Below are 25,290 nucleotides of genomic sequence, written 5' to 3'. Positions count from 1 at the left end.
AGAGACATTGGAGAACTTGCAAGCTAAACCACCGAACCTCGAGCCACACAGGCCCAACACTCTTGTACATTCTCCGATGTGGGATATGGTTTGCTTTACCACAATCCTCCCCTCAAACCAAGAACACCAGACCAGACCACATGCCCACCCCATGTTACAGGTCACCAGGTCACCACAGGTCTTTGTCGAGCTCAGACAAAGACATTGGAGAATTTGCAAGCGCAACCACCGAACCCCGAGCCACACGGGCCACCAAACCATATGCCTACCCCATGTTACAGGTCACCAGGTCACCACAGGTATTGGTCGAGCTCACACAGAGACATTGGAGAACTTGCAAGCACAACCACCGAACCCCGAGCCAAACAGGCCCAGCCCCTGAACCAGGGCTCTGATACCACTGTTGGGTATCGGTGGCTCACATCCGATGGTGCACACCTGACCCCCACATTAGTATGATATTGTCCGCTTTGGGCAAAGCCCGGGTACTCCCCAAAAGGCCTCATACTAATGGAGTTGGGAAAGTCCATTTATATGCTTGCAACTCATGTTCAACTCCTGTTCATTCTCCGATGTGAGATATGGTTTGCTTTACCACAATACTCCCCTCAAACCAAGACCACCAGACCAGACCACATACCTACCCCATGTTACAGGTCACCAGGTCACCACAGGTCTTGGCCGAGCTCACGCAGAGATATTGGAGAACTTGCAAGCGCAACCACCGAACCCCGAACCACACAGGCCCAGCCCCTGAACCAGGAAACCAAGACCACCAGAGCAGACCACATGCCTATCCCATGTTACGGGTCACCAGGTCACCACAGGTCTTGGTCGAGCTCACGCAGAGACATTGCAAAACTTGCAAGCGCAACCACATGGCTCTCTATACCACTGTTGGGTATCGGTGGCGCACGCCCGAACTCCATATTAGTATGATATTGTCCGCCAGTGGCGCACACCCGAACTCCACATTAGTATGATTTGTCCGCCTTGGGCAACGCGTACACAGTTTTGCTCTTGGAGTACTCACCAAAAGACCTCATACTAATGGAGTTGGGAAAGCCCATTTATATGCTTGCAACTCTTGTTCAATCTCTGATGTGGGATATGGTTTGCTTTACCACAATTACTCACGCCGTCTTCAACCGTGAAAATTTCTGAAAAGCCCAAGGGCAACATTAGTTTAATTTAATTTATTATAACCCTAAATGCCAATAATATAGCAGCCCAACAACAATATAAATGGTCCAGAACATATGAAGCCCTATTCTACATATTTTCCTTCCTAATTCAATTTTGATTTCAGTGAACAACGGTTGCGGCGGCAACGCTGGATTTTGGAAACTACGGTTGGAGTTCAGGGCTCGCTCTGGGGCGGAGACTGGTCGGAGTTGGGCAGTATAAGGAGGGGTCAGGGTTTGGTGCCGGTCAAGCCCCCGCGGCTTGTCCCTGTGTGGTTCCGCCAGTGGAGCTGATGCAGCGCTGGGTATTCACGGAGCGGCGTTGGGGTCAGCCCACCCCACATGGGTCCGTCGGGCATCTTCAACAGTGAGTGAATTTCTGAAAATTTGAGTCTTTCATGGTGACACTGGAGATCAACGCGGCTCTATTTCAAAGCTTGAAATCTTTCATCCATCTCAAGAATGTGCACGCCCGTCTCTTTCGATTGAACCTTGATCAGGACCGATTTATTCTCAACATGCTTCTGAAATAGGCTTTTCATTTCAACCGCCCCGACTACGCCGCAACGCTATTCAGCGAGATGCAGCCCAATTTCCATTATTACCACACCATGATTCGTGGGCTTGTTTCAAGATATCATTTTGACGACGCCATTAAATACTTTCACTTGATGTACCGCGAAGGATATTGGGCCAACAATTTCATATTCACTTTTGTTCTAAAATGTTGCTTGAAGAATATGGACATTAAACTTGTTATGAACGTTCATTCTTTGATTGTGAAACAGGGTTGTGAATATGATCCACATGCGAGTACTGGGTTGGTTGGATTGAATTCAAAATTGGAACATCTGGTTGATGCGCGGAAGGTGTTCGATGAAATGCCTGAGAAGAATGTGGTTTCGTGGGCTGCGGTTATGAATGGGTATGTTAGCGTGGGGAGGTTCAAGGAGGCTATTGACTTGTTTAGGGAGTCGTTGGATGCGGGTTTGAAGCCGGATAGCTATACACTTGTTAGAGCATTATCTGCTTGCAGTCAACTAGGAGATTTGGTGGTTGGAGAGTGGATTCATAAATATGTGGTGGATAGTGGGATGGGGCTGAATGTGTTTATGAATACTGCGTTAGTGGATATGTTTGTCAAGTGTGGAAATATGGAGAAAGCGCGTGCCATATTTGATGGGATGCATGAGAGAGATGTTGTTACTTGGGGCACTATGGTGCAGGGTTACGCAGCCTATGGTTTTCCAAAGGAGGCTTTGGAAGTGTTTGGTATGATGCTGAGAGAGAATTTAGGGCCGGATCACTATGTCATTGTCGGCGTTCTCTCTGCTTGCGCTAGGCTCGGGGCTTTGGAGCTCGGGAAACGGGCTTGCAGCATGATGGGTAGGAACGTGTTTCTGTGCAATCCTGTTGTAGGGACTGCCTTGATTGACATGTATGCCAAATGTGGTAAAATGGCTCTAGCTTGGGAGGTTTTTGAAGGAATGAAAACCAAGGATCTTGTCGTTTTCAATGCCATCATTTCTGGTCTGGCTATGACTGGCCATACTAAAACAACATTTAGTTGCTTTGGTTTGGTCCAGAAATGTGGATGGAATGGTGACGGGAACACGTTTCTTGGTCTACTCTGTGGATGTGCTCATGCCGGACTTGTTGATGATGGGCATCGTTTCTTCAATGGAATGAGTGACTTATGCTCTTTAGATCCTACTATTGAGCATTATGGAAGCATGGTTGATCTTCTTGCTCGAGCTGGTTTATTAAACGAAGCTCATGATATGATCTTGAGTATGCCAATGAATGTCAACGCTATAGTATGGGGAGCTCTGTTGGCTGGATGTCAGATGCACAAGAATACTCGATTTGCTGAGCATGTATTGCAACATTTAATCAAATTGAAGCCATGGAACTCGGGGAACTACGTCCTTTTATCAAATATTTACTCGGCTAATAAGAAATGGGATGAATCAGAGAGTATTAGGGCAGTCATGCAAGAGCAAGGGATTCAGAAAGTGCGCGGCTGTAGTTGGATAGAGGTGGACAGTATTGTGCACGAGTTCCTTGTTGGAGACACATCCCATGCTGTGTCAGATGGGATATATGGTAAACTCTCTGAGCTGGCTGGGCAGCTAAGAGTAGTTGGTTTTGTGCCTAGCATGGAATATGTGTTGTTCGATGTAGAAGAGGAGGAGAAGGAGCAGTTCTTGGGCTGTCACAGTGAGAAGTTGGCTCTTGCATATGGCCTAATTGCAAGAAACCAAATTGTGTTATCCGGATAGTTAAAAACCTCCGTGTATGTGGCGATTGCCATGCATTTATCAAGCTCGTGTCGAAGATTACATGGAGGGAAATTATTGTTCGTGATACTAACCGTTTCCATCATTTTGTCAATGGGTGGTGCTCGTGCAGAGATTATTGGTGAATTGTTACATTGGTCTAAACACAGTGTTAGATAAAGAGGAAGCTTGGGTACCGAAGTTTGGTGGATTGATGAAGAGCAAAGGGTCTTTGCTATATACTAACAATGCAGTCACAAAAGCTATTTGATTGAGGCGTACTGATCTAGCCATGACCAGGTCATTTCGTTTCAACTGCTTTATGGTTTTCGTTGTCTACTATTCAAATTTTTGTGTTATCGGTCGAAGTCAAAGTACTCTATTTTGTGCCTGAATTCTTCTTTAGGTATGAGATAATTTGTAAGCAAGTAAGAAACTGCTCAAATTGTGTTTTGTAAAATGAACAGATTTTGGAAGGCATCAAAATACTAAAGGAGTACATATCAGCAAGACTGAAGTGTTGAGTCCAATGCAAATGTGAGGAATAGTGTGTTGCATTTTTCATCTTATGCTTGATTTCTCTTCTTTTTTTAGATTATGATTATTGGCTCCTGAATCTATTCTTTTTCCCTTTTTGTGTTCTATGCAGCGATCAGTTCAAATGCAGCAGTTCAAGGTAACAGTGAACAAACTGTTTGATTATGTGTTCTGCAATAATAACATTTCTCCTTCCGTATGATAGGAGTATACTTTTTAAACTATAAAATGTACTCCCTCAGTCTCGGATAATTCGTCTCAGTATTCCATTTTGGTGCAAATATTTGCTCAATATTTTCCATCTCTTGTATATTTGCTCTTATTTAATTGAATTAAGCTAAATTCAACCAAAGCCCTGCCAGAAGTATGCTTATTTGTGAATTGGGATTGCAAGTAGTAATAACTATGAAAATTTAATGGACCATGGATGATGAAAATAATGATTACAGTATATGTTTTAAAATGTTCTCCACATCTAAAGAAAATCAAATTGAAGTTGCAAATACTAAACCTATAGATTCTAGTTGTGATTCAAGGCTTGTGAAAGAGCCATCTTGAAAAAAAGTTTGAATTTCAAAACTAAGTAGAGCGCGCCTAGCTTTGGCACTCTGTGCTCGACTATGGAACTCGGGTGCTTGATTTCTCTTCTTTTTTTAGACTCTGATTATTGGCTCCTAAATCTTTTCTTTTCCCTTTTTTTGTGTTTTATGCAGTCAACAAATGTTGATCAGTTCATATGCAGCAGTTCAAGGTAATAGTGAAAAAACTATTGTATTTGATTGTGTGTGTTTAGCAACAATATCATTTCTCTTTGTATTTTTTTTTATCTCTACAAGTATTTTTTTTAAAACTATAATGTAGCCTTAATACTACTATGTTATAAGGAGGTGATTAGTACTAATTAGATAGTGCAAATATTTTCTATCTTTAGTATATTTCCTCACTTTTCTAATTCAGCATTCAAGATGCATTATTTGCTCTGATTTAATTGGACTCAACCAAAGCCATATGAGGAGTTTATGTTTATTTGTTAATTGGAATTACAAAACATTAATAAATGTGAAAATTAAAAGGATAATGGATAATGAAGAAATGATAATAAAATGACTGGAATAGTGAATACAAGAAAGAATCCAAATCAATGTATAAAATCAAAGGTGCATCCAAAATCTCAACAAACAACTAAATGTGAACAAATAGATAAAATAGCATAATACATAAATGTGAGCTGTAATTCAAGCATGGGAAAAGGCCCAAGTAGAGTAATCTAAGCCCAGACCAAAAACATGAAAGCCCAGCCCAAAATAGCGCTGCCACTGACCATCTGCGCCACACCCACTGGATTTGCTCCGCTCTGTCATGTCAATTTCCAATTTCATTATCAATCCACCAAATTATGTTAACATTCATTATGATTGGAAATAATTATCATCTGCTTTTTAGAGTGCTACTACAAACATAATTTCACTCTTGTATGTCCGAACCATGTTTTTACCAATTTAAAACATACTCCCTCCGTCCCGGATAATTCGGGTCACTTTGATCGGACACGGGTTTTAAGAATTATAATGAAAAGTGGGTTGAAAAAGTTAGTGGAATATGGGTCCTGCCTTTATATATTAATTTTATAATAAAATGTGAGTAGAAATGAGTTAGTGGAATATGAGATCCACTATAAAAAATGGTAAAAAAGTGAAGTGTGACAAATTATGTGGAATAGATCAAAATGGAAAATTGGGACGAATTATCTGGGACGGAGGGAGTAAAAACTAGGCATTAAAATACATCCTATTTTCAGTTTTAAAATAACTATGATGAGTAATTGGACTCCTGGCCTTTTTCTAATTTTTGTCATAAATAATGCAGATTTCAGCAAAATGAACAACTTAATCCATCAGATATTTGATTAAGTGGGACTTAAAGCATTTTTTTAACGTTAAAGAGTTTTTGAAATAAAAAATAAGTGAAAATATTTTATTAAAAACGTTGAAATTGAAGGCAAAATCATACTACTATTAATTAAATTCATTAATTCTCGAGAGATGTGTTCTTGTAATTAGCGTGGTCTTGAGCGCACCCAATCCCGACACCCTATAACATTGGCGTGGAGCGCATTGACCAATGTTGTTACGTGTTAAAATTATAGAGTAATTAAAATTAAAAAAATTGTCAAATTTAGTTTGGTCAAGTATAGTACTAGGTATTTTACTAAATCAGTAGAAGAGTAATGAATTTTGAATTTATTTAGAACATTTTTTTACAAATCATACTACTACGTAATATACTCACTCCGTTCTAAATAATTCGTCTCATTTTGATCGGCCACGAGTTTTAAGAAATACAACAAAAAGTGAATGGAAAAAGTTAGTGGAATGCGAATCTTATTTTTATATTTTAATTTTATAATAAAATATGAGTAGAAATAAGTTAGTGAAATATATGGTTCACTACTAAAAATGGTAAAAAAATAAATGGAACAAGCTATATAAGACAGATCGAAAAAAAAATGGATAAATTATCTGTGGATGGAAGGAGTAAATTTACCCGACGTCGTTGTTCCGTATAATACTTGAAAAAACTTATAATAGTACTCTAATTCAAGCTATATATGATTTGAAATACTATGATATTGGATCAATTCAAATGTTAAGATGATAATTTCCCTCGAATCTCTACGCAACAGACATTTTAATGATTTACTAATAAACAATGTATTAGACTATATGATATACTAAAACTTAAAATAATATAGGTAATTAGTTTTAATAGTATTTAAAAATTAATCACATTTTTTTGTTTTTAAGAAAAATATATATGTATTCATTTTTAAGTTTGCACTAAAATCAAATTTAACCTGACATTTACACAAAAATAAGTTTGAATTTAATGTAAATGATCGTACATACTTAGATTGATTTGTAACAAAAATAAAAAGGCAAAACGCACCTGATCTGTGGCGGACGGAGCTGGAGAGAGGCCGGGGAGACTGGGGCCCGGGGCTCCGGTCGGCGGAGACGGAGGGCTCGACAGCAGCGGCGATGGGGCCGGAGACGTCGGCTTCGACGGAGCCGCAGCCGGAACCGAAGCTGGCGGGGAAGCAAGCGGAGCCGGCGTAGGCGCAGCCGGCGGCGGCGGTGACGGCACCGGAGGCGGCGGCGACGCTGGAGGAGGAACGGCCGGCGGAGGCGTCGCCGGCGGCGGAGTATTCACCGGAGGAGGAGGCGAGGCCACCGGAGTAGGAGGAGGAGAGGCCACCGGAGTAGGAGGCGGAGTGGCAGCGGGTGGAGGAGTGGTGGCTACTGGAGGAGGCGATGAAACCGGTGGCGGAGTCGCTGCCGGCGGCGGAGTGGCGGTCACCGGCGGCGGCGTAGCTGCCGGCGGCGGAGTGGTGGTGGTCGGAGGCGGCGTTGCGGTGGGAGGAGTTGGAGTTGGTGGAGCTGGAGTGGGCGGAGTAGGCGGAGCAGGAGAATTTGTAGGAGATTGGCCGTTGACGGCGGCGGCGGCGGCAATGCAGATCACGGCGGTGAACAATAGCAGGTTGGAAGCCATTTTGGAGGAAAATGCGCCTGCTAATGTGCGCAGTGGTGAGTGAAGGTTAAGAACTTGAGACGAGGAGGCTAGTGAAGGAGGGTGTGTATATATATTGGAGGAGTGTAAAAACTATAAAACGTTTTAGAGCTGAAAAAGATGTATTCGTAAGATTTGGAACCGTAGAGGAGTAGAGAGAAAGGTGGCAAATTTATTTTGTTGGGGCGTCGTCGAGTTTATGCAACTAGCGATTTCTCACGAAAATCGATCTCTACACCTAATTAGTACTCCTTCTGTCCCCGATTAATAGTCACATTTTGATCGGGTACGGATTTTAAGAAATGTAAAGAAAGTTAGTTGAAAAAGTTAGTGAACTGTGAGACCCATTTTTTTTATATTGGTTTTATAATAAAATGTGAGTGAATTGAGTTAGTTGAATGTGAGACCTACTTACATTTATAGTAAAAATGAAGTGTGATTCTTAATTGGGAACGGACCGAAATGGAAAAGTGTGACTCTTAATTGAGGACGGAGGGAGTAAACGGGAATAGAAGTCAAAGTCCAATTTTTGTGTCGCATTACTATTTGCTATCGCCAAATTCAGTATTCGTTAATAAAACAAATAGTATGATATATTTTTCAATTTATTGACATGAATAATGTATTTATATCTATAAAAATGGCATGAATTTCTAAAAAATAAATATACTCCTAAGTACGACAACTCTTTCATAATTATAAATTAAATCAAAGCATACGAAATTGAGAAATTTTCTTATCCAATACTTTTGTGAGTTTTTGATATTCCCGTATGCTGCATATAGTAGTAATTGATTCATATGGTGTAATAGCGTTTTATTTCATATAACTATGTCACGGGAGGTCCCTCGTTGATAATATCTTCAATAAGTATCTCTGACCTCATGCTTAAGGGATGAGGTGTTGAACCATCACACCAATCGTTCATGTAATTTATCATAGGATACCTCAAAAGTTAGTTTCAATGCATGATGTACTAAAATGAAATTAGGTGATTTTATTTATGTAACACATTGAGAATCAACAAAATTATAAAACACTGGAGTACATCTTATGCGTGACAATTATACTAGTATTAAAATGTAAAGATAAACTACTACTCCATTACACCAGCATGTTGGTGAAATTTTAACACACTAGTACTTTTCAATGCAGAGAGTATTGTGACTGTAAATCTATACATATTAGTTATAAATAATAATGATTCACATCTTACGTTAAATTAAAATTCAAAATACATGCATCATGGGAACGACATGAACACATTAGCCCACACATAATTGTGGGCCAAATTTTTTATTTAAAGTAGTGAAATTCAATCAGATAAGTTTTTGTGTCTGGTAATGATTGGCCTGATCCATCCTGGAAATTTAAATCATAATTAAAAATATTATGAAAAAAAGACGATGGAAAAAAGAATACAATGCTTACACAGCAATTTACCAGCTTGTGCAATCATTTTGAAGATAATTGATGATTGTGACCTCAATTAACGACACCTTTTTTCTAATCTATTCCATTCAACGTCTCAATTAATTTGGTTTTTTGACTAAATATTACTCCTATTTTCTGTAATTTTTCATGGAAAGTTTAATTTAATTTGTTCTAATGAATAAAGCTAATTTTGTTCCAACTTCCAGCTGTGCAAATTTGAAGTGACAGAAAAACTAACATGCATGATTGATGGGAATGAAACATATATCGCACCCAATTCAATTCAATTGTGGGACTATGAATAATTGTGTACCTTCTATCTATATTACTCATTTACTCCTATATAAAGATGAAGTGATTAAAAAGGATATTGGTATTAAAAATCATAAATTTTAGATGAATTTTTGGTACATTTAAGAATTATGAAATTGGTTTTAAAAATTATTTTTTTTTTAAAGTGTACAATTTTCCCAACTGCCCTAAATAAAAAAATTTCGGTAAATTTTGATCCCACGTGGCTAGCCGTGAAATCTATATTGCTTAGTTTCGACACCCTAATTCTTAACTTGACACTGAATAGTAGTATGTGTCTAATTAGATAAACTATGTCTCGTAGATCTACCAGGTTTGACGAAAGACTTGGCGTGGAAAATCGACACAAATCTTAAAATTTGTTATTTTTAAGAACACTGTTAAAATCGTTGGAAATATTAAAATTCGCCCAAAATTTATTATTTTATGACCAACATCCATAAAAATCACATTTTATATTAAAATAAAGATCAAATTCTAGTTATTTGTTATCATGATTACATGGATTATGCTATGCAACAAATCTTTAAAATAATTAATTTTATGTAATAAAAATAAATTAGGGAATTACTATTTTGATAGGAATGAAATACTTAATCCATAACAGTTTAGATCCATTGTTATAAAATTATAGATGCAAGGACTATAATGAATTTGAAATATTAGTACTAAAAAAAATTGAATCTTTGATTTTAATTACATGTCATTTTCAATTAGTTGACAATCTTAATATATTTTTGATTTAAATTATTTTTTACATAAAGTTAATTTTATGAGTATTAACGAAATCTTAAGTGCATATGTTCATATGAAATTTGCACGAAAAAATGTACTCCAATTTATATATATTTAAGTTCAAGGCGTATGATTTTTTAATTTGTAATGATATAAACGAAAAAAATGTCATTTTCTAAAAATTACATATATGAATTGTAATGATTGATGTGCATGTATAATGTGTACATTATGTAATGTTATTTTTCATTTTTTTAGAAATTTAAAAGATGCAAATCTTATTTTCAGAAAATAGTTATGAAGTTAACTCAAGTATAATAATAGCAGTCATTTTGCTTTTAATACTCCATAATTTACACACGATACATTCTAAGCATAAATCATCCCACCATAGGAGTACTTCTTATTCAGAGGTAATATAAGAAAATCTAATATTTTTATAACTAAATCCGGTTTGAACTGAAAATTTCAAGCATACTAATTTTTTAAAAAAAATCTAAAAAACCGAATACAAAATTTTAATTAATTGTTACATATATTAGGTTAGCCATATTTAAATAAAGTATTTATATACAAGAATATTTCAGATTATTTTTCAGTTTAAAACAAACCTTTCAAAACTAATCCAAAACGAATAAAAAATTCGATCCAACCTTTAAATTTAAAATCGAAATCGAATTTAATAATTTATACTTAGATCAATTTAATTACTACATGACTGCATGATTTTAGTGACACTGAGGAAATTTTGAATCGAGTTGAGCGGTATACGAATCATCAATTTTGGTCCTAATTGAATAATTAAATGTCATTACTTGATTTACAAGATAAAATCGAAATAAAGAAAAAGAATGCAAAAAAAAAGGGCAAGTGGCGTAGATTAAAAGGGAAGATGAATTTGGTGAAGGTCCATCAATTCATGTGTCAAAAGTAGGAATGATTATTATTCTGCAGCATCATTAATAATTAATTACACCCACCAACATTTCCATTTCACTCTTCCTCCTCTTCTATAATTACACTCTTAATTGTTAATTAATGCCTTTCTTTATCCCACTTAATGTGGTGTAACGTGGACTACAAAAATTTAACTAAAAATTTAGTCGTTTGGGCTCATTATTTAGTCAAATTTCTTTTTATTTCTTTCAAAAGAAAGATAAAAAACTGAAAGTTGATTAAATTAAAACTATAGTAATCTGGACATTTTGCCGTACTGAGTTTACAGTCAATCACAATTTAAGAAAGTAAGAAAAGAGAAAGTGAGAAAATCTTTATGGAATGTGATATCACATAATAAAATCTTTACTAATAAAAACGAGTAAATTTAGTAGCTCAACACATTGTCATATGATATACTATCATAGTCAATCACAAATTTTAAAGGAGAAAAAGAAGGATGAAAAAAAAAATTATGCAATTGTGATTGACTGGACACACCATGTGACAATATGTTCGACAACTAAACTAGTACTACTAAATTTCAGAGCAGTACATGCGACGACTAGGTGACAAGGAAAGGAAGGCAAAGCATCGGAGGTGTGAGGCAACAATTGAGAGGACACCATGAGGTGAGATGAGGTGAGGAAAAGCGCATAGAGAATAATTAATCCCCACATAGTAATTTTCATCGGAAAATATCTGTACAAATAAAAAAATTTTAAAGTAATGTTCGATATTAGTGAGAAAATTTCTAAAAGGTTAAAATTTTAAATTAACAGGGAGTTAATTATTTTATGGTCAACCATAATATAATTAAATAAGAAACATAATTTAGACAGAGGGCTCCAACTATTTGGGCCTGAGACTATCCACCACAGCAAGCCCAATCATAAAGCCCATAAAAATTTTAATGATTTTTTTTTTTTAAATAAACAGAAAAGAAACATTTTTGCCGCTCTTGAAGTCTTATCTTCTTCTTCACTCTCTGCAATTTTTTTTTGCTGAAAACCTAAAAATGGCGCTGTCTATTGGTGTATTCTCAACTTTCCTGCCTCGAGAAACGGTGTCGTTTGGCAACTCGTCTTCTCCTCTCTCCCTCAAGCTCGCTCCAGCTAACCTGCGCTCGATTTCCATAACCGCCGCCGCCAAGCCGGCGGCGGAGGCGAAGAAGCGCGAGCCGCGGGGGATAATGAAGCCGCGCCGCGTGTCGCCGGATATGCAGGCGTTCCTCGGCGGCGCGACGGAGTTCCCCCGCACTCAGGTGCTCAAGGAGATTTGGGCGTATATCAAGCAACACAATCTTCAGGTGCGGAAACCCTAATTTCTCGCGATTTTGCTTCTCATATCCCAATTTCATCGAATTAGGTTTGTATAGCGTACGAATGTGTGGTTAATTTGATGTTTCGCAGCAATTAACTGTTTATTTTGTATTGCTATTGGTGAATTGAAGGTATTGCTCATCTGTGTCGATATCGATGCTCTATTCCAAATTTCCAATTGCCAGAAAATAGCTTACAAGTTACAATTGCTGCATATTAAGATCCATATATGCTGTATTTTTGTTATTGCTTATTGAATTAATGATTGGTTGAACTGAAACTACTGCATGCTACATATTTTTTGGTTTCCACTCTTTGATTGATGGATTTTGGGCATAATTGTATAATCTCATTTAAAATATTGTAACATTTCATCAAATATCAGATGAATTTATGTTTACTCCTCCTAACTACAGGATCCTGTGGACAAGAAGGTGATAGTCTGTGATGAGAAGCTCAAGAAGATCTTTGGAGGGAAGGATCGTGTCGGATTCCTTGAGATTGCCGGGTTGCTCAATCCACACTTTCTTTAAGGCAGAAGCAATCAATCCATGAGGTGTGTTTGGCTTCACATTTTGGGAGGATATTAGAGTTTTTTGTTGTTGTAAATGAAGTTTAGTACGAGTCTCTAGGACGTGCGATATCTCTGCTTTGCAACGTAGATGACCCTCGAAGCTCATTCTGCAAGATGATCACTCTTGATGAGTAGTTTTGCTTTCTGGATCAACTTGTAGGCTTTAGTTGATTGCAACCGTGTGCTCTCATTCTATTCTATTTCGAGTTTTACGAGCACTGTGGTTCACACGTTCATTGTCTCTAGTCTGCTATCTTCTCTAAGATAGAAATGCTTCACTTGAGGTGGATTGATTTACTGGCAATTTTGAGGCGGGAAAATTGCAGCTGTAATGAAAGATGATGGCAATTTAAAAGCTCTTTTGCTCATTCTGGTGAGATGATATATGCTTGATTTTGTTATTGTGCTTCTCTAATTTTTATGTTTGTGATGATATATAATTGAAGATGGTTTTATGAGTTTATCATGTTTTGACAAGTAGTTACAAAATTAAATACCCTAAAAATGTCAATTAGTCAAACTATATAAACTTGCACAATGCAACATCATTTTCTCATCCCAATTGAAATCAATATTAACATTGTTCTATTTCATTCTATAAAGAAACTAATAACCAAGGTAACAAACTCATTCACAAAGCACAGAGTAGACATGAATACATTTTAAGGAACAATCTTGTAAGCTTTCACCTTATCAATCCATGAAAGGAAGGAATTCTTTGAATTTCTGAATCCAAGAAATCCATGCTCCTTACTTTTGTTCATTGTGTCCAATGGGACTGCATTCTCAAGTATAAGATCAACAAACCACCACTTCCCAATATCCTCCAACTTGTAGGACAACAACCCATTCTCCCTCACGATTTCGTCCCAAACCGGGCCTTTATCCTCCATCACCTCCTGCAATTTCACACCCTTCCCTTCCTCGAACTCCCCACACTCCACCTCAAACTGCTCCGCCAGCGCCTTCCAGAGATGCTTCCATTTGAAAACATCCCCATTGCTCACATTAAACGCCTCATTCCTCGCGTAAGGCTCCACAGCCGCCCATATCTGATGCTCCGCAATCAAGTCTGCATCCGAGCAATCCGAGTACCCATCCCAAGCAGCCCTGCAACCCGGAAACCTCAACACTGCACCCTCATGCTTGCAGATAGCCGCATACACGCAAAGCGTCCCAACCAAATTCATCATGCTATACGGAGAGAAGCCAAATATATTCCCAGGCCGATGCACAGACCAAGTCAAGCCCGCCTTCTTCCCAACCTCCTCAAACAGAATGTCCTCTAGGGTATAGTAGAAATTCGGGCAATCCAATCGAGGCAAATCCTCAGTAAGCGGTGGATCGTGAGCTTGAGTACTCCATAGCCTCTCAAATGAACCTAGATAATGCTTCCTACCAGTAAGCAAACAGATATGCTTCAAATTGGGGCAATTAGGGATCACAACACTCAGCACATTCCTCAGCATTTTGCCATTAGCTTCACAATTCTCCTTCTCAGTGGATCTATTAGTCCAAGTGACATAGAAAATGTTGGTGATATCGGTGAGAGAGGATAGCTTCGCTTCGACATCGTCGGGATCGGAAACATCGCAGGTGATGTAGTTGATCGGGTGATCCTCGCTCCAGGAGGGGCGGGGGCGCCGCGCAACACCATAAACCTTCCACGGGCCGCCCGGAGTGTCGGAGAGCGGCAGGATCTCCGCCATGCTGTTCCCCACGATTCCGGTCACCCCCACCACCAGAGCGACATTCGCCGGTGCTTCGTTTTCATCCAATTTTCTCTAATTTCGACCGTTTACACGTCAGTTCTCGTGAAATCGGATGCTCAATCGCAAATTAAATCGCACAAATTTGGAAGATACGGATTGGAAATACAAATTAAATTGGAAACCAAGCCTAGATATTTGAAGATTGAGCGGTTGATAATGAATTACCTTTGCAGCGCCGATAGCTCCAGCCCACCACCAGCTCATCTTCAGTTTTGGATCGTGAAATTGTGAGTAAGAAGAATATGTGAGGAAGAGATTATGATAGTCAAGCTAAGCTCAAGGATCATTTCATTTTCATATTTGAAGAAAAGTAGGAGTAGAAAACTTTACGTGTTCAAATTTGTCTTGTCTTGCATATTCCCTTCGACCCGCCTAATACTAATAAAATTACTAATCTACAATTTATTAGTTAAATTAATTGCATTTGCCTGTTCATTAATCGGCGCTACTCCCCATCTAAATCTAGGCCTGGGGAAGAACCGAAAAAATAAGGTCAAGGTTCGATTCCGGTTATCAAGTTTAGGTTTTCTCGGTTCTCGATTCTAACCGTGAACCGAAAGGATGGAATCGAATAAACGTTATTTTCTAATATTTAATTTTTATATATTTATTTTAGTTTTAAAAAAGTAAAAATTAGAATTGTGAAAAAGGTTAAAAACCTAATTACCGCTCACAATATTCACACCACGCCGCTGCTCTCACACTCTCTGCAACTGCTCCACCTCCATGCTGTTGCTGCTCTTCTCTCCTCTCATGCTACTCGGATAGAAGGTATGCTCTTCTTTTCTCTTCATGCATGCTGCTGTCCGAAATTTACTACTACATGTCTAATACTTCGCAATATGTAGGCTTATTTAGTAGATTAGGCAATTAGCAGATTATGAATTATCTAATGTATATATGTTATATTAAATTATTTAACCCCACCCAGGAACGAATTCTAGCAATAGCAAACTTATTTTTTTTTTATTTTACTGAATGTATTCTACTTGAGTTCGATTCCTTCGGTGGAATCGAAGACCGAACTGATTGGTTCCTCAAATAACCGAACCGACAAAGGGTTCGATTTCGGTTCTTGATTTAAGAAAATATAGGATTCGGTTAGAACCGAACCGACCTAATCCCCACCCCTATCTGAATCTACTTATTCATTTTCCCTTTTGAATAGAATCCAACTCGCCACCTTTTGTTTCCCTCCCAGCTTTGAGAGAAATCTCAAACCCTAGCAATTTGCTTGTTCGATGCCTCGCTTAGCCATCTCGCTGACCTCTGTGTTCTTGTCTCACATTCGTCGTCTCCCTTTCTGACCATTCTGATTGTCTGTTGCCTCCCAACGTTAATCCACTCGTGTTTTATATAGTTTTGATTCGGTTAGAGTTGGTATACTAAAAAAAATACTAGTACATGTTTTCAAGGCGAACAGTTGCTTGTATTCGGTAAGCTCTGAACTCACTTAAAACCATATTGAGAAGAAGTAATTGTCTTTCACTCTTTTGTTAATATTGTTCATTAAATGCTCAACATGTATATCTTAAAGCAAAAGAATTTAGGTGTTTTGCATTGTTGAATGATCGTGGAACAGCTAATGTGACACAGTCGGCACCTTGCACAGGTAAAATAGTACTCCCTCCGTTTCTTCATAGTTGGGTCGTTTCCATATATGGTAACTTTTTTCAACTTTACTCTCTCTTACTTTATTCTATCTACTTTATTCACTTTATACTTTATTCTCTCTACCTTTTCTTCTATCTTATTTTTTTATCTATTTATTTAACACACCCAACATTCATTTCTAAAACTCCGTGCCGAAAAATTCCGCTTCAACTATGAAGAAACGGAGGGAGTACTTAGTACTATATTTGACAACCTAAAGTGAAAGACATTTCACAACAATAGGCATTGGCTCACATGGTTTGCAAAGTCTTCCACTTGCAAATTTCATTATGCTTGGTTGGTATTAGAACTAGTTTTTCTTGCTTTTGTCTAACCTAGTATCAATTATAGGTTGCTTGACGAGCTTGTTGGACTTGAAGAAAAAAGAGCTAAAAATAGTGAATTTTAATCAATTTTTTAAAACTAGCTTCGCATGAAAATGCTCCAAGAAGTGACCACCATCATGTGGTCCACCCGTAAACTTAGACTATTGTGTTCATGTTGAGAATTTTTTTTTAAAGATCATATGTAGGTGTCGCCTTAAATTTAGATCTATCCGATAATGATAATAACTTATTCCTGGAAAAAAAAAATCATTGAAAATTGAGTACCTCCTAGGTTCTTTTCCTAGAAATAGAAATGATATGAATCGCAGACAAAAATCTCAAATATCAAAAATGGCTGTCAAAAATTAATTTTATATAAAATAGAAAGATCCATGTGCTAAGCTTCTCTGTCACAATCTCACACAATTTCACGATCCAAACTCACACACAAACCCTATTTCTCCGACACCGACGATGAGCTGGTGGTGGGCTGGAGCTATCGGCGCTGCAAAGGTACATAATTATCAATCGCCCAATCTTCAATTTTCTACGCCAATTTGATTTGTATTTCCAAGTTTGTGCGATTTAATTTGCGATTGAGCATCCGATTTCATGAGAACTGATGTGTAAACCGTCGAAATTAGAAAAAATTGGATGAAAATGAAGCACCGCCGAATTACCAGAGCGTCGCTCTGGTGGTGGGGGTGACCGGAATCGTGGGGAACAGCATGGCGGAGATCCTGCCGCTCGCCGACACCCCCGGCGGGCCGTGGAAGGTTTATGGGGTGGCGCGGCGCCCCCGCCCCTCCTGGAACGAGGATCACCCGATCAAATACATCAGCTGCGATGTTTCCGATTCCGACGATGTCGAAGCGAAGCTCTCCCCTCTCACCGATATCACCAACATTTTCTATGTGACTTGGACTAACAGATCCACTGAGAAGGAGAATTGTGAAGCTAATGCCAAAATGTTGAGGAATGTGCTGAGTGTTGTGATCCCTAATTGCCCCAATTTGAAGCATATCTGTTTGCTTACTGGTAGGAAGCATTATGTTGGTCCATTTGAGAGGTTAGGGAAGATTCAAGCTCATGATCCACCGCTTACTGAGGATTTGCCTCGATTGGATTGCCCGAATTTCTACTATACCCTGGAGGACATTCTGTTTGAGGAGGTTGGGAAGAAGGCGGGCTTGACTTGGTCTGTGCACAGGCCCGGGATCATATTCGGCTTCTCTCCGTATAGCATGATGAATTTGGTTGGGACGCTTTCTGTGTATGCCGCTATCTGCAAGCATGAGGGTGCGGTATTGAGGTTTCCGGGTTGCAAGGCTGCTTGGGATGGATACTCGGATTGCTCGGATGCAGACTTGATTGCGGAGCATCAGATATGGGCGGCTGTGGAGCCTTACGCGAAGAACGAGGCGTTTAATGTGAGCAATGGGGATGTTTTCAAATGGAAGCATTTCTGGAAGGCGTTGGCGGAGCAGTTTGAGGTGGAGTGTGGGGGGTACGAGGAAGGGAAGGATGTGAAACTGCAGGAGTTGATGAAGGATAAAGGTCCGGTTTGGGACGAAATCGTGAGGGAGAATGGGTTGTTGCCCAACAAGTTGGAGGATATTGGGAACTGGTGGTTTGCTGATCTTATGCTTCAGAGTGCAGTCCCATTGGACACAATGAACAAGAGCAAGGAGCATGGATTTCTTGGATTCAGAAATTCAAAGAATTCCTTCCTTTCTTGGATTGATAAGGTGAAAGCTTACAAGATTGTTCCATAAATTTTGTGTACATGTCTGCTCTGTGCTTTGTGAATGAGTTTGTTTCCTTGGTTTCAATGAAACAAAATAATTTGTTTAGTAAGATTGATTTCAATTGGGATGAGAAAATAATGTTTGCATTGTCGAAATCTACATATTTGGTTGATGTCTCTCATGTCATTTCCTTGTGGATTTTGTCCTTGTAAATTTCAGTACCTTTTGTTTCTTGATGAATCCTACATTTATTTATTAATTTGAACTCTGAGAAGATGTTATATGCGGTTGGACTCTGTAATTAAGGCATTAAATCCTCTACTCTTCTTTTTGAGAGTCACACTTGGGTAATTCTTGCATTTTTCTTCAGTTTTATTCCTTTTTTTCTTAAAGTTCAAGTTTCTGTAGTTTTGTTTAATATCTCAAGCTACTTGTGTCATTTCTTTAAGTATAGAATTTAAGAAATTGATGTTTACAGATAAGTAGTACACAAAATAATTTTTTGGCCAAATAGTTTGGGAAGGAGTATGAGGTTGTTTATGTGTCCATTACTAGTCATGACTCATGATTAAAAAACTCAAAATTGAGAAATACTCCATCTGTCCCGCCATAAGCAATAATGAAAAAGTAAAAAAGGCACAAAACATAACAAAGCACAAGGCTAGTAGTAAACTCAACCATCAGTTCACTGACAGCAAAAACGATAACCATAACTGATTTCAGAAGAAAGAAAAGAGTGTATTTGAGGTTACAACCCACGCTTCAAAATTAGCTATAATCCTTGTATCCACTAATTTATCTACACCAAACCTCTATACAACATAACCCTTTTTTCCAGTAATCAGTATGATACTTTTGCTTGCGATTCTTCATTGGGAAAAATCTTGTCGCTGGAACTTCCCATGGCTTCATCTGAGTTATGGGAATAGATATCAATAGGTGGAATAGTAGAGCCAACTGCACCTTGCTTATGCTTTTGGTGATCAAGGTAAATCACAATTACAGTAATGTCATCATGAAAATGCCTCCGGACTCCCCTCTCGATCTTCTTGATATCCTTGTACCTCACTTCTCTCTTCTTTGCTGCTTCCTGAATGGCAGCTGCAACCAATCTCTTGGCTATTCCCTGCAAATTCACACCATCAGATGTTAGTCTATGACAGGTTCTGTATGCAATCAAATTTTAGGTGGTTTTGATTAACTTGGTTGTAATGTGAAATATGGTGCCTGCATATTGAAAATAATGAGAATATTTACTAGGTGAATCAACCAAGTGTGCGCGTGAGAGAGAGATGGATGGGTGGATGATGCAAAGCATATGTTCAAGCATGAACTGAAACAGTATTCTAAACACTTACAGCTCTTGGGTACTTAGAAACTATTTGAACAGCTCCATCATCGCTGAGTTGCTCCCACAGACCATCAGAGGCGAAAATGACAAACTTATCTTCTTGTCTCAACTTTCTGGTTACAATAGAAGGTTCAGCTGACATAAGTGGTCGCTTCGTGGGGACATAATTCCCGTATTGCTGGAAAATCGGGTCTCTATGAAACTCGGGCTTTTTCAAATAGACATCACCAATGGATCTAGATACCTGAAGTGAGATAACATAGAAATTAGGGATTTAAAACCTTTTCATGACATTTAGCTTCAGATTAATAAAATAGAAAAAGAACGAATTAAAGATAAAAACAAACATACAAACTCCTTATCTCATTCTCACCGGGCCAAAACATGAATATCTGTAAATCATAAGGAAGGAAAGAAATTTAGATCCTAAATGCTAAATGAGCTTCTTTCAAGCTACAAGGACCTTCGGGATGACCAAACATAAAGGCAGGGGACTATAGAGGCACCAGGATCACAACACTTTGCTTTATGATCTTCATGTACATCTCATGTGCGGAAGGCATCTACTTTAACTTCAGCCACATGAGACGGTAAGGAGCAGAGCATGTGAATCCTGGAAGAGTAACCAATACACCCTTTAGCAAATGAACTAAATGTGCACTCTCGTTGCTGCCGCTCACCAAAATAAGAGAAAAGATATCAATTTGGGAAGAAAAATAAATTCTGAACAGAAAAAAAGGTGCTAAAATCATCTCCCATGAAATGCACTTTCAAGCAGATCAGTAGGATTGGGTTGAAAGAAAAGCAGCCAAGAGTTCTGACTTGATAACCAGGCTGATGAATCTCATGTACCTTTAGTTAAAACCTAAATCATTTGGTCAGTTTACAATATCCCGTATCAGGATTGGGGTTCAATCAAATAATTCTGATGTGCAACAATCTCTAAGAATCTTTTATTCAAAATAACTACCAAATCTTAACCCAGAAAACTAGCCATGTGAGCAGTGGCCAAGGTATCTCACAAAATACACTACACAAGAACGAATACAATATCAACCGGAAAATTATCTAACGCCATGAAAAAAGAGGTTATAATATGGTACGATACAGCTCTTAATCAATCAAACATGAAAAATTGGTTAGTTTTAGCATGCTCTCGATAAGGTTCTATGATGATTAAACTCAGTTCAGATGCATCGCTTTGGCAATACATTGAAATATGCAGAATAGTTGGCATTCAATAAATCATGGATTAAGAAAAGAACCTGAATAATTCCCTTGATTCTCCAAACTCCTCGACAATAAACCACAACAGGTGCATCATCAGGATGAAGTGCTTCAACCTCCCTCCTAACATCTTGGGAGGAAACATTATGATCTGTGGACAGCCTCTCGGACACGAAATTATTCTCCCCATCAAAACCTCTACGGCCAAGAACAGCTCTTGAATCTCCCAAGTTTGCAACATACAATTTACCGTCTGAAATTGCACCGACCAGGCAGCACGACCCAACTGAAGCAATCTTCGGATTGGTTGGCAATGATATCTTCACTAAACGAGTAAAATCCTCTTCAGCTGCGTTGAAAGCCCTCTTTATTACATCTGTCGACAGTCCTCCTTGCTCCTTGGAAAATTCTGTTAATCGCAAATCAGAATTGATTGCTAATCAAATTAAAACACCACAGTTGAAATCGAATTAAATACTATTCTATCAAAAGAAGCAATAGATCAAATCAGATACCTAATTTGACAAAATAAAAGCTCAATGAATACACAAAATATATGGAGAGATCTAAGAAATTAAAACAGCGAAAAAAGGGGGGATTTAAGAAAATCACTTTGGAGATGAAGGAAGAGGTGGTGGTTGACGAATCGAGAGGCTTCGGGACCGCCGTGGCCGTCGTAAACTCCGACATAGGTGGCGGAGGGCGAGGTGTAGACCTGGCTCTGATCCTCTAGGTTAGAATTGGCCTGCGCGACGGCGATCGAGAATTCTCCGGAGGCGTGGGGCTTCAATGCAGAGTGCCAGAGCAAGCCATCGCCAATTCGGCGGCCGAAACAGCAGGATCGCAACATGACCTAGAAATGCAGTAGAAATATCTTCAAGAGTGAGAGAGTCTACAAATGGATGAATTTATAACACAAACACTAGCTTAGGTATAAATACACAATTTTTTTTAATTCAAATTTCACAATTCGATTACTTATTTAAATATTCAGTTTTGACTTTACACTATAACATCATATTTATTGTCAACCTTTTATTTTTTACCACTTGTTTCAACTAAAATACTGTATCATCTTTCTATTTTTTAATTTAATTATATTTTTCTGTATTATAATATTTTTAGTAAATCCATTAAAAATATCGTGTTATCAAAAAGAAACAAAAGACTCAAGTGACTTAGACAACCCTAATATGATTCTCCAACTACTCAAATAGTAGAACTTAGGACACAGTAGAATGTAATTATAATCTCTATCCACAAGATAACCACCTATTTTGTCAATTTATGACATCCACAGTTTAAAAACTTGTTTTTTTATAAGTGGAATTTAAAATACTACTTCAAACTATATCTATATTCCACTAAGTTTTTTAATAATAGTTTATTAATAAAGTCAAACATTTTTTTAAAAGTACAACAGATACTATTGTAGACAATTATTTATATATATTCTACTCACTAAATATGATACTGAAATTTAATACAATAATAAAAGTATTTTAAATTAAATTCATGATATTTTATTTCATAGTAGTTGGTATCAAATGAGAGTTCATTAAATTTATAATTATATTACTTATATACATCGTGTGAAATTATATTAAGTTATTTACTGATAATTTTTAGTGAGGAGATTGATCTATTGGGAAAATGCATTACAGTTTTTATTAATTTTTTGGTTTGTAAATTATGAATTGTATCTTTTGGATCTATGGTATAGAATATATTGACAATTTTCACGATATAAATATAAATTAGTAAATGTTTAGGTGAAGAATTTTGATTTTTAAAGCACATTAAAAGTTACTGTATACTCTAATCATTTTTTATATCTTCTTCTTTCTTTATATCTTTTGGGCATAAGAATTCAAACTCTAATGTGAAAAAAAAAAAAAATCAAAGTCAAACTTATGTTCCACATCTTATATATGTCATTACCCATATCCCGTATAACACGTTATGACTAAAGTAGAAAAGTTATTTAAATCTTGACTTGCACATAAAGCTAACGATGAAAATATATTTAAATTTGGGTAGACTTTGGTAAATATGTAGTGTGAATAATTGATTTCTCTTTAAAAAATTGTTTTGGATGGGGATGGACTTGGAGGCGACATGGATATGACTCAGACACATAAATATTGGATTGCAATTCAATTACAATTTCAAATAAACATGCTTTATTTTGATGGATTTATAATTAATTACGATTTAACTGCGGATTATTGCTGACTCACTATCGTCACAACACTCGACATATTGATTTTTTTTTATTTCGAGGTTGGGATAAAGTCATAAACCCAACGGTTAAATATTTTATTTGGGGCGTAACTATTTTTTGATTCGTTAATAGTAACATTTTTGTCTTGCTCGTTTCTTAATTTTTTAATTAAACCTTGGAGCCGTTGACTAATAGGATTATTTGAGGATTGTAACAATGCTTGAAAAGGTCACAAAATTTGTGGATTTGATTCTTATCATCTTTGCTCTCATATTTAATTTTATTTCCATAGTTGTCATGTGTGCTTTATACTTAATACAATTTACCCGTAAACAATCAACAATATTCCTTTCGAGACAATTCATCTATTAGAGTATGGGAATAAAAATAAAGAGAGATGATAAAATGTGTGTATTAATCTAATGACAGAGTTATTAATACTCTATGCCTAAAGAGAGAATGAAAATTAGAAAAAGGCAAGTCTTCTACATAAAAGTCTACATAATTCACTAAATGAAGAACATACACATTGAAATGGGAAAGCAACATAAACTATGTGGTTGAAACAAAAGGAAAACTTGTTAGTAGTTCCACTTCTTAAAATCGTTCTACCTAAATTTCTACATTTCTACCTAAATTTATTATACTTTGGCCAATAAAGGTATTACAATGGTAGTTATCACATGCTTATTAATACTAAACCTCCAAAACGGAAATTCTTTTTTTAATATCTAAAGTCCAACCACAAAAGGTTGAAACAAAGTAGTATAATACCTGATGTAGCCATGTGTATGATGAAATTCTAGTTGTAATAAGTTTCTTTAAGTTGTTTTGGTAGTTATTTGTTTTCCTAGTTAATTTATAATTTTTTATTAATTGATAAAAAGATTTGATTAATATTAACTTGCTTTAATTTTTTTTAAAAGAAAATGAACATAAATTTTAAAAACCACGTAGATTCGAACCTAAAATATACTCCGTATAACCTTAGATATTAATTGTTACCACTATTATATCGGTAGGACAACCCACAGACACTAGCTTTGATTGTTTTATTTCTATTTTTTAAAGTTTTCCTTCAATACAATAAGCAATAAAAAATTATTGACCAATATTTATTGGCTTTGTTTAGCTTTAACTCTACGAATTAGACTTTTCTTTTAACTATATCTTTCTTTGTAGGTTTAGGATTTTTCTTTTAATGATAATTAAAATAATTTATCTTTGATTAATATTTTGTGAATTTTATTCTCTCTCGAACCTTCAATTTTCATTTAGAAAAGAGTAAAGACCAAAATTGGTCCTAAATATATGGACATTTTACCTTTTTGATCCTAAACTTTATTTTTTGGATTTTTTGGTCCTGCACATATGGAAATTTGATCATTTTGGTCATCCGTCAATAATTCCGTTAAAAACTAACGGTCAACGGCGATTTTGACCAAATTAAACTCTTAATTCTGATTTTTAAGTCACTAATTAATCTCCTAAACCCTGCACACAGAAATTAGGTCTTCTTCCAATTCGACAATGTTATATGGCAGCAATCCGGCTAAGATGGAATCCAATCAGCTAAACCAGCTGAGGGACATCTTCACCCGGTTCGACATGGACCACAACGGCAGCCTCACGCAGCTGGAGATGGCCGCTCTCCTCTGCTCGCTCGGCCTCAAGCCCTCCGGCGACCAGATCCACTCCCTCCTCGCCAACATGGACGCCAACCGCAACGGCTCCATCGAATTCGACGAGCTCGTCGGCGCAATTCTCGCCAACACCAACAAGGAGGTGCTTCTCAACCAGGACCAACTCATCGAGCTCTTCCGCTCCTTCGACCGCGACGGCAGCAGCTACATCACCGCCGCCGAGCTCGCCGGACAGATGGCTAAGATGGGGCACGCCCTCACCTACCGCGAGCTCAGCGACATGATGCAGGAGGCTGACACCAACGGCGACGACGTCCTCAGCTTGCACGAATTCGCCACCATTATGGCCAAATCTGCAGTCGAATTTCTCGCCGAGCCTGAATCGTCTTCCTCCTCCTAGGGTTTACTCATCTTAATTTTTTTTAATTGGGGGAAGTTGATGTGGCATTCTAGATTGTGGCTATGA

At 37.5% G+C, this 25,290-nt stretch overlaps 5 protein-coding genes and 2 pseudogenes across 5 annotated transcripts; 4 read left to right on the top strand and 3 right to left on the bottom strand.

The window, feature by feature from the left end:
- The first annotated feature begins 1,582 nt into the window (after window positions 1-1,582).
- LOC125220595 (putative pentatricopeptide repeat-containing protein At3g08820 pseudogene) lies at window positions 1,583-3,609 on the top strand (annotated as a pseudogene).
- Window positions 3,610-5,120: 1,511 nt separating this feature from the next.
- On the bottom strand, window positions 5,121-7,715 carry LOC125218451 (uncharacterized). The gene is made up of 2 exons (XM_048120121.2): window positions 6,947-7,715; window positions 5,121-5,354 (listed from the first exon to the last, which is right to left on the bottom strand). The coding sequence occupies exons 1-2, from the start codon at window positions 7,547-7,549 to the stop codon at window positions 5,268-5,270; spliced, it is 690 nt and encodes a 229-aa protein (XP_047976078.1). The 5' UTR covers window positions 7,550-7,715; the 3' UTR covers window positions 5,121-5,267.
- A 4,243-nt stretch (window positions 7,716-11,958) lies between these two features.
- Window positions 11,959-13,248, top strand: LOC125222357 (uncharacterized). The gene is made up of 2 exons (XM_048124900.2): window positions 11,959-12,293; window positions 12,723-13,248. The coding sequence occupies exons 1-2, from the start codon at window positions 12,003-12,005 to the stop codon at window positions 12,837-12,839; spliced, it is 408 nt and encodes a 135-aa protein (XP_047980857.2). The 5' UTR covers window positions 11,959-12,002; the 3' UTR covers window positions 12,840-13,248.
- Window positions 13,249-13,405: 157 nt separating this feature from the next.
- LOC125222356 ((S)-8-oxocitronellyl enol synthase ISY1-like) lies at window positions 13,406-14,976 on the bottom strand. Its single transcript, XM_048124899.2, has 2 exons — window positions 14,818-14,976; window positions 13,406-14,664 (listed from the first exon to the last, which is right to left on the bottom strand). The coding sequence occupies exons 1-2, from the start codon at window positions 14,854-14,856 to the stop codon at window positions 13,543-13,545; spliced, it is 1,161 nt and encodes a 386-aa protein (XP_047980856.1). The 5' UTR covers window positions 14,857-14,976; the 3' UTR covers window positions 13,406-13,542.
- A 1,892-nt stretch (window positions 14,977-16,868) lies between these two features.
- LOC125220596 ((S)-8-oxocitronellyl enol synthase ISY1) lies at window positions 16,869-18,662 on the top strand. Its single transcript, XM_048122748.2, has 2 exons — window positions 16,869-17,144; window positions 17,276-18,662. The coding sequence occupies exons 1-2, from the start codon at window positions 17,106-17,108 to the stop codon at window positions 18,404-18,406; spliced, it is 1,170 nt and encodes a 389-aa protein (XP_047978705.2). The 5' UTR covers window positions 16,869-17,105; the 3' UTR covers window positions 18,407-18,662.
- Window positions 18,663-19,041: 379 nt separating this feature from the next.
- LOC125222846 (putative protein phosphatase 2C 63) lies at window positions 19,042-21,859 on the bottom strand. The gene is made up of 4 exons (XM_048125684.2): window positions 21,570-21,859; window positions 20,996-21,366; window positions 19,738-19,974; window positions 19,042-19,505 (listed from the first exon to the last, which is right to left on the bottom strand). The coding sequence occupies exons 1-4, from the start codon at window positions 21,805-21,807 to the stop codon at window positions 19,221-19,223; spliced, it is 1,131 nt and encodes a 376-aa protein (XP_047981641.2). The 5' UTR covers window positions 21,808-21,859; the 3' UTR covers window positions 19,042-19,220.
- A 2,879-nt stretch (window positions 21,860-24,738) lies between these two features.
- LOC125220597 (putative calcium-binding protein CML16 pseudogene) lies at window positions 24,739-25,283 on the top strand (annotated as a pseudogene).
- The last annotated feature ends 7 nt before the right edge of the window (window positions 25,284-25,290 follow it).

The sequence above is a fragment of the Salvia hispanica genome, chromosome 1, assembly GCF_029641045.1.
Source record: "Salvia hispanica isolate PSC_SH4W2 chromosome 1, Shi_PSC_v1, whole genome shotgun sequence".
In the NCBI taxonomy this organism is placed as follows: Eukaryota; Viridiplantae; Streptophyta; class Magnoliopsida; order Lamiales; family Lamiaceae; genus Salvia; species Salvia hispanica.
Note: the sequence above shows the minus strand (reverse complement) of the source record. Positions and strands in the feature narration are given on the sequence as shown.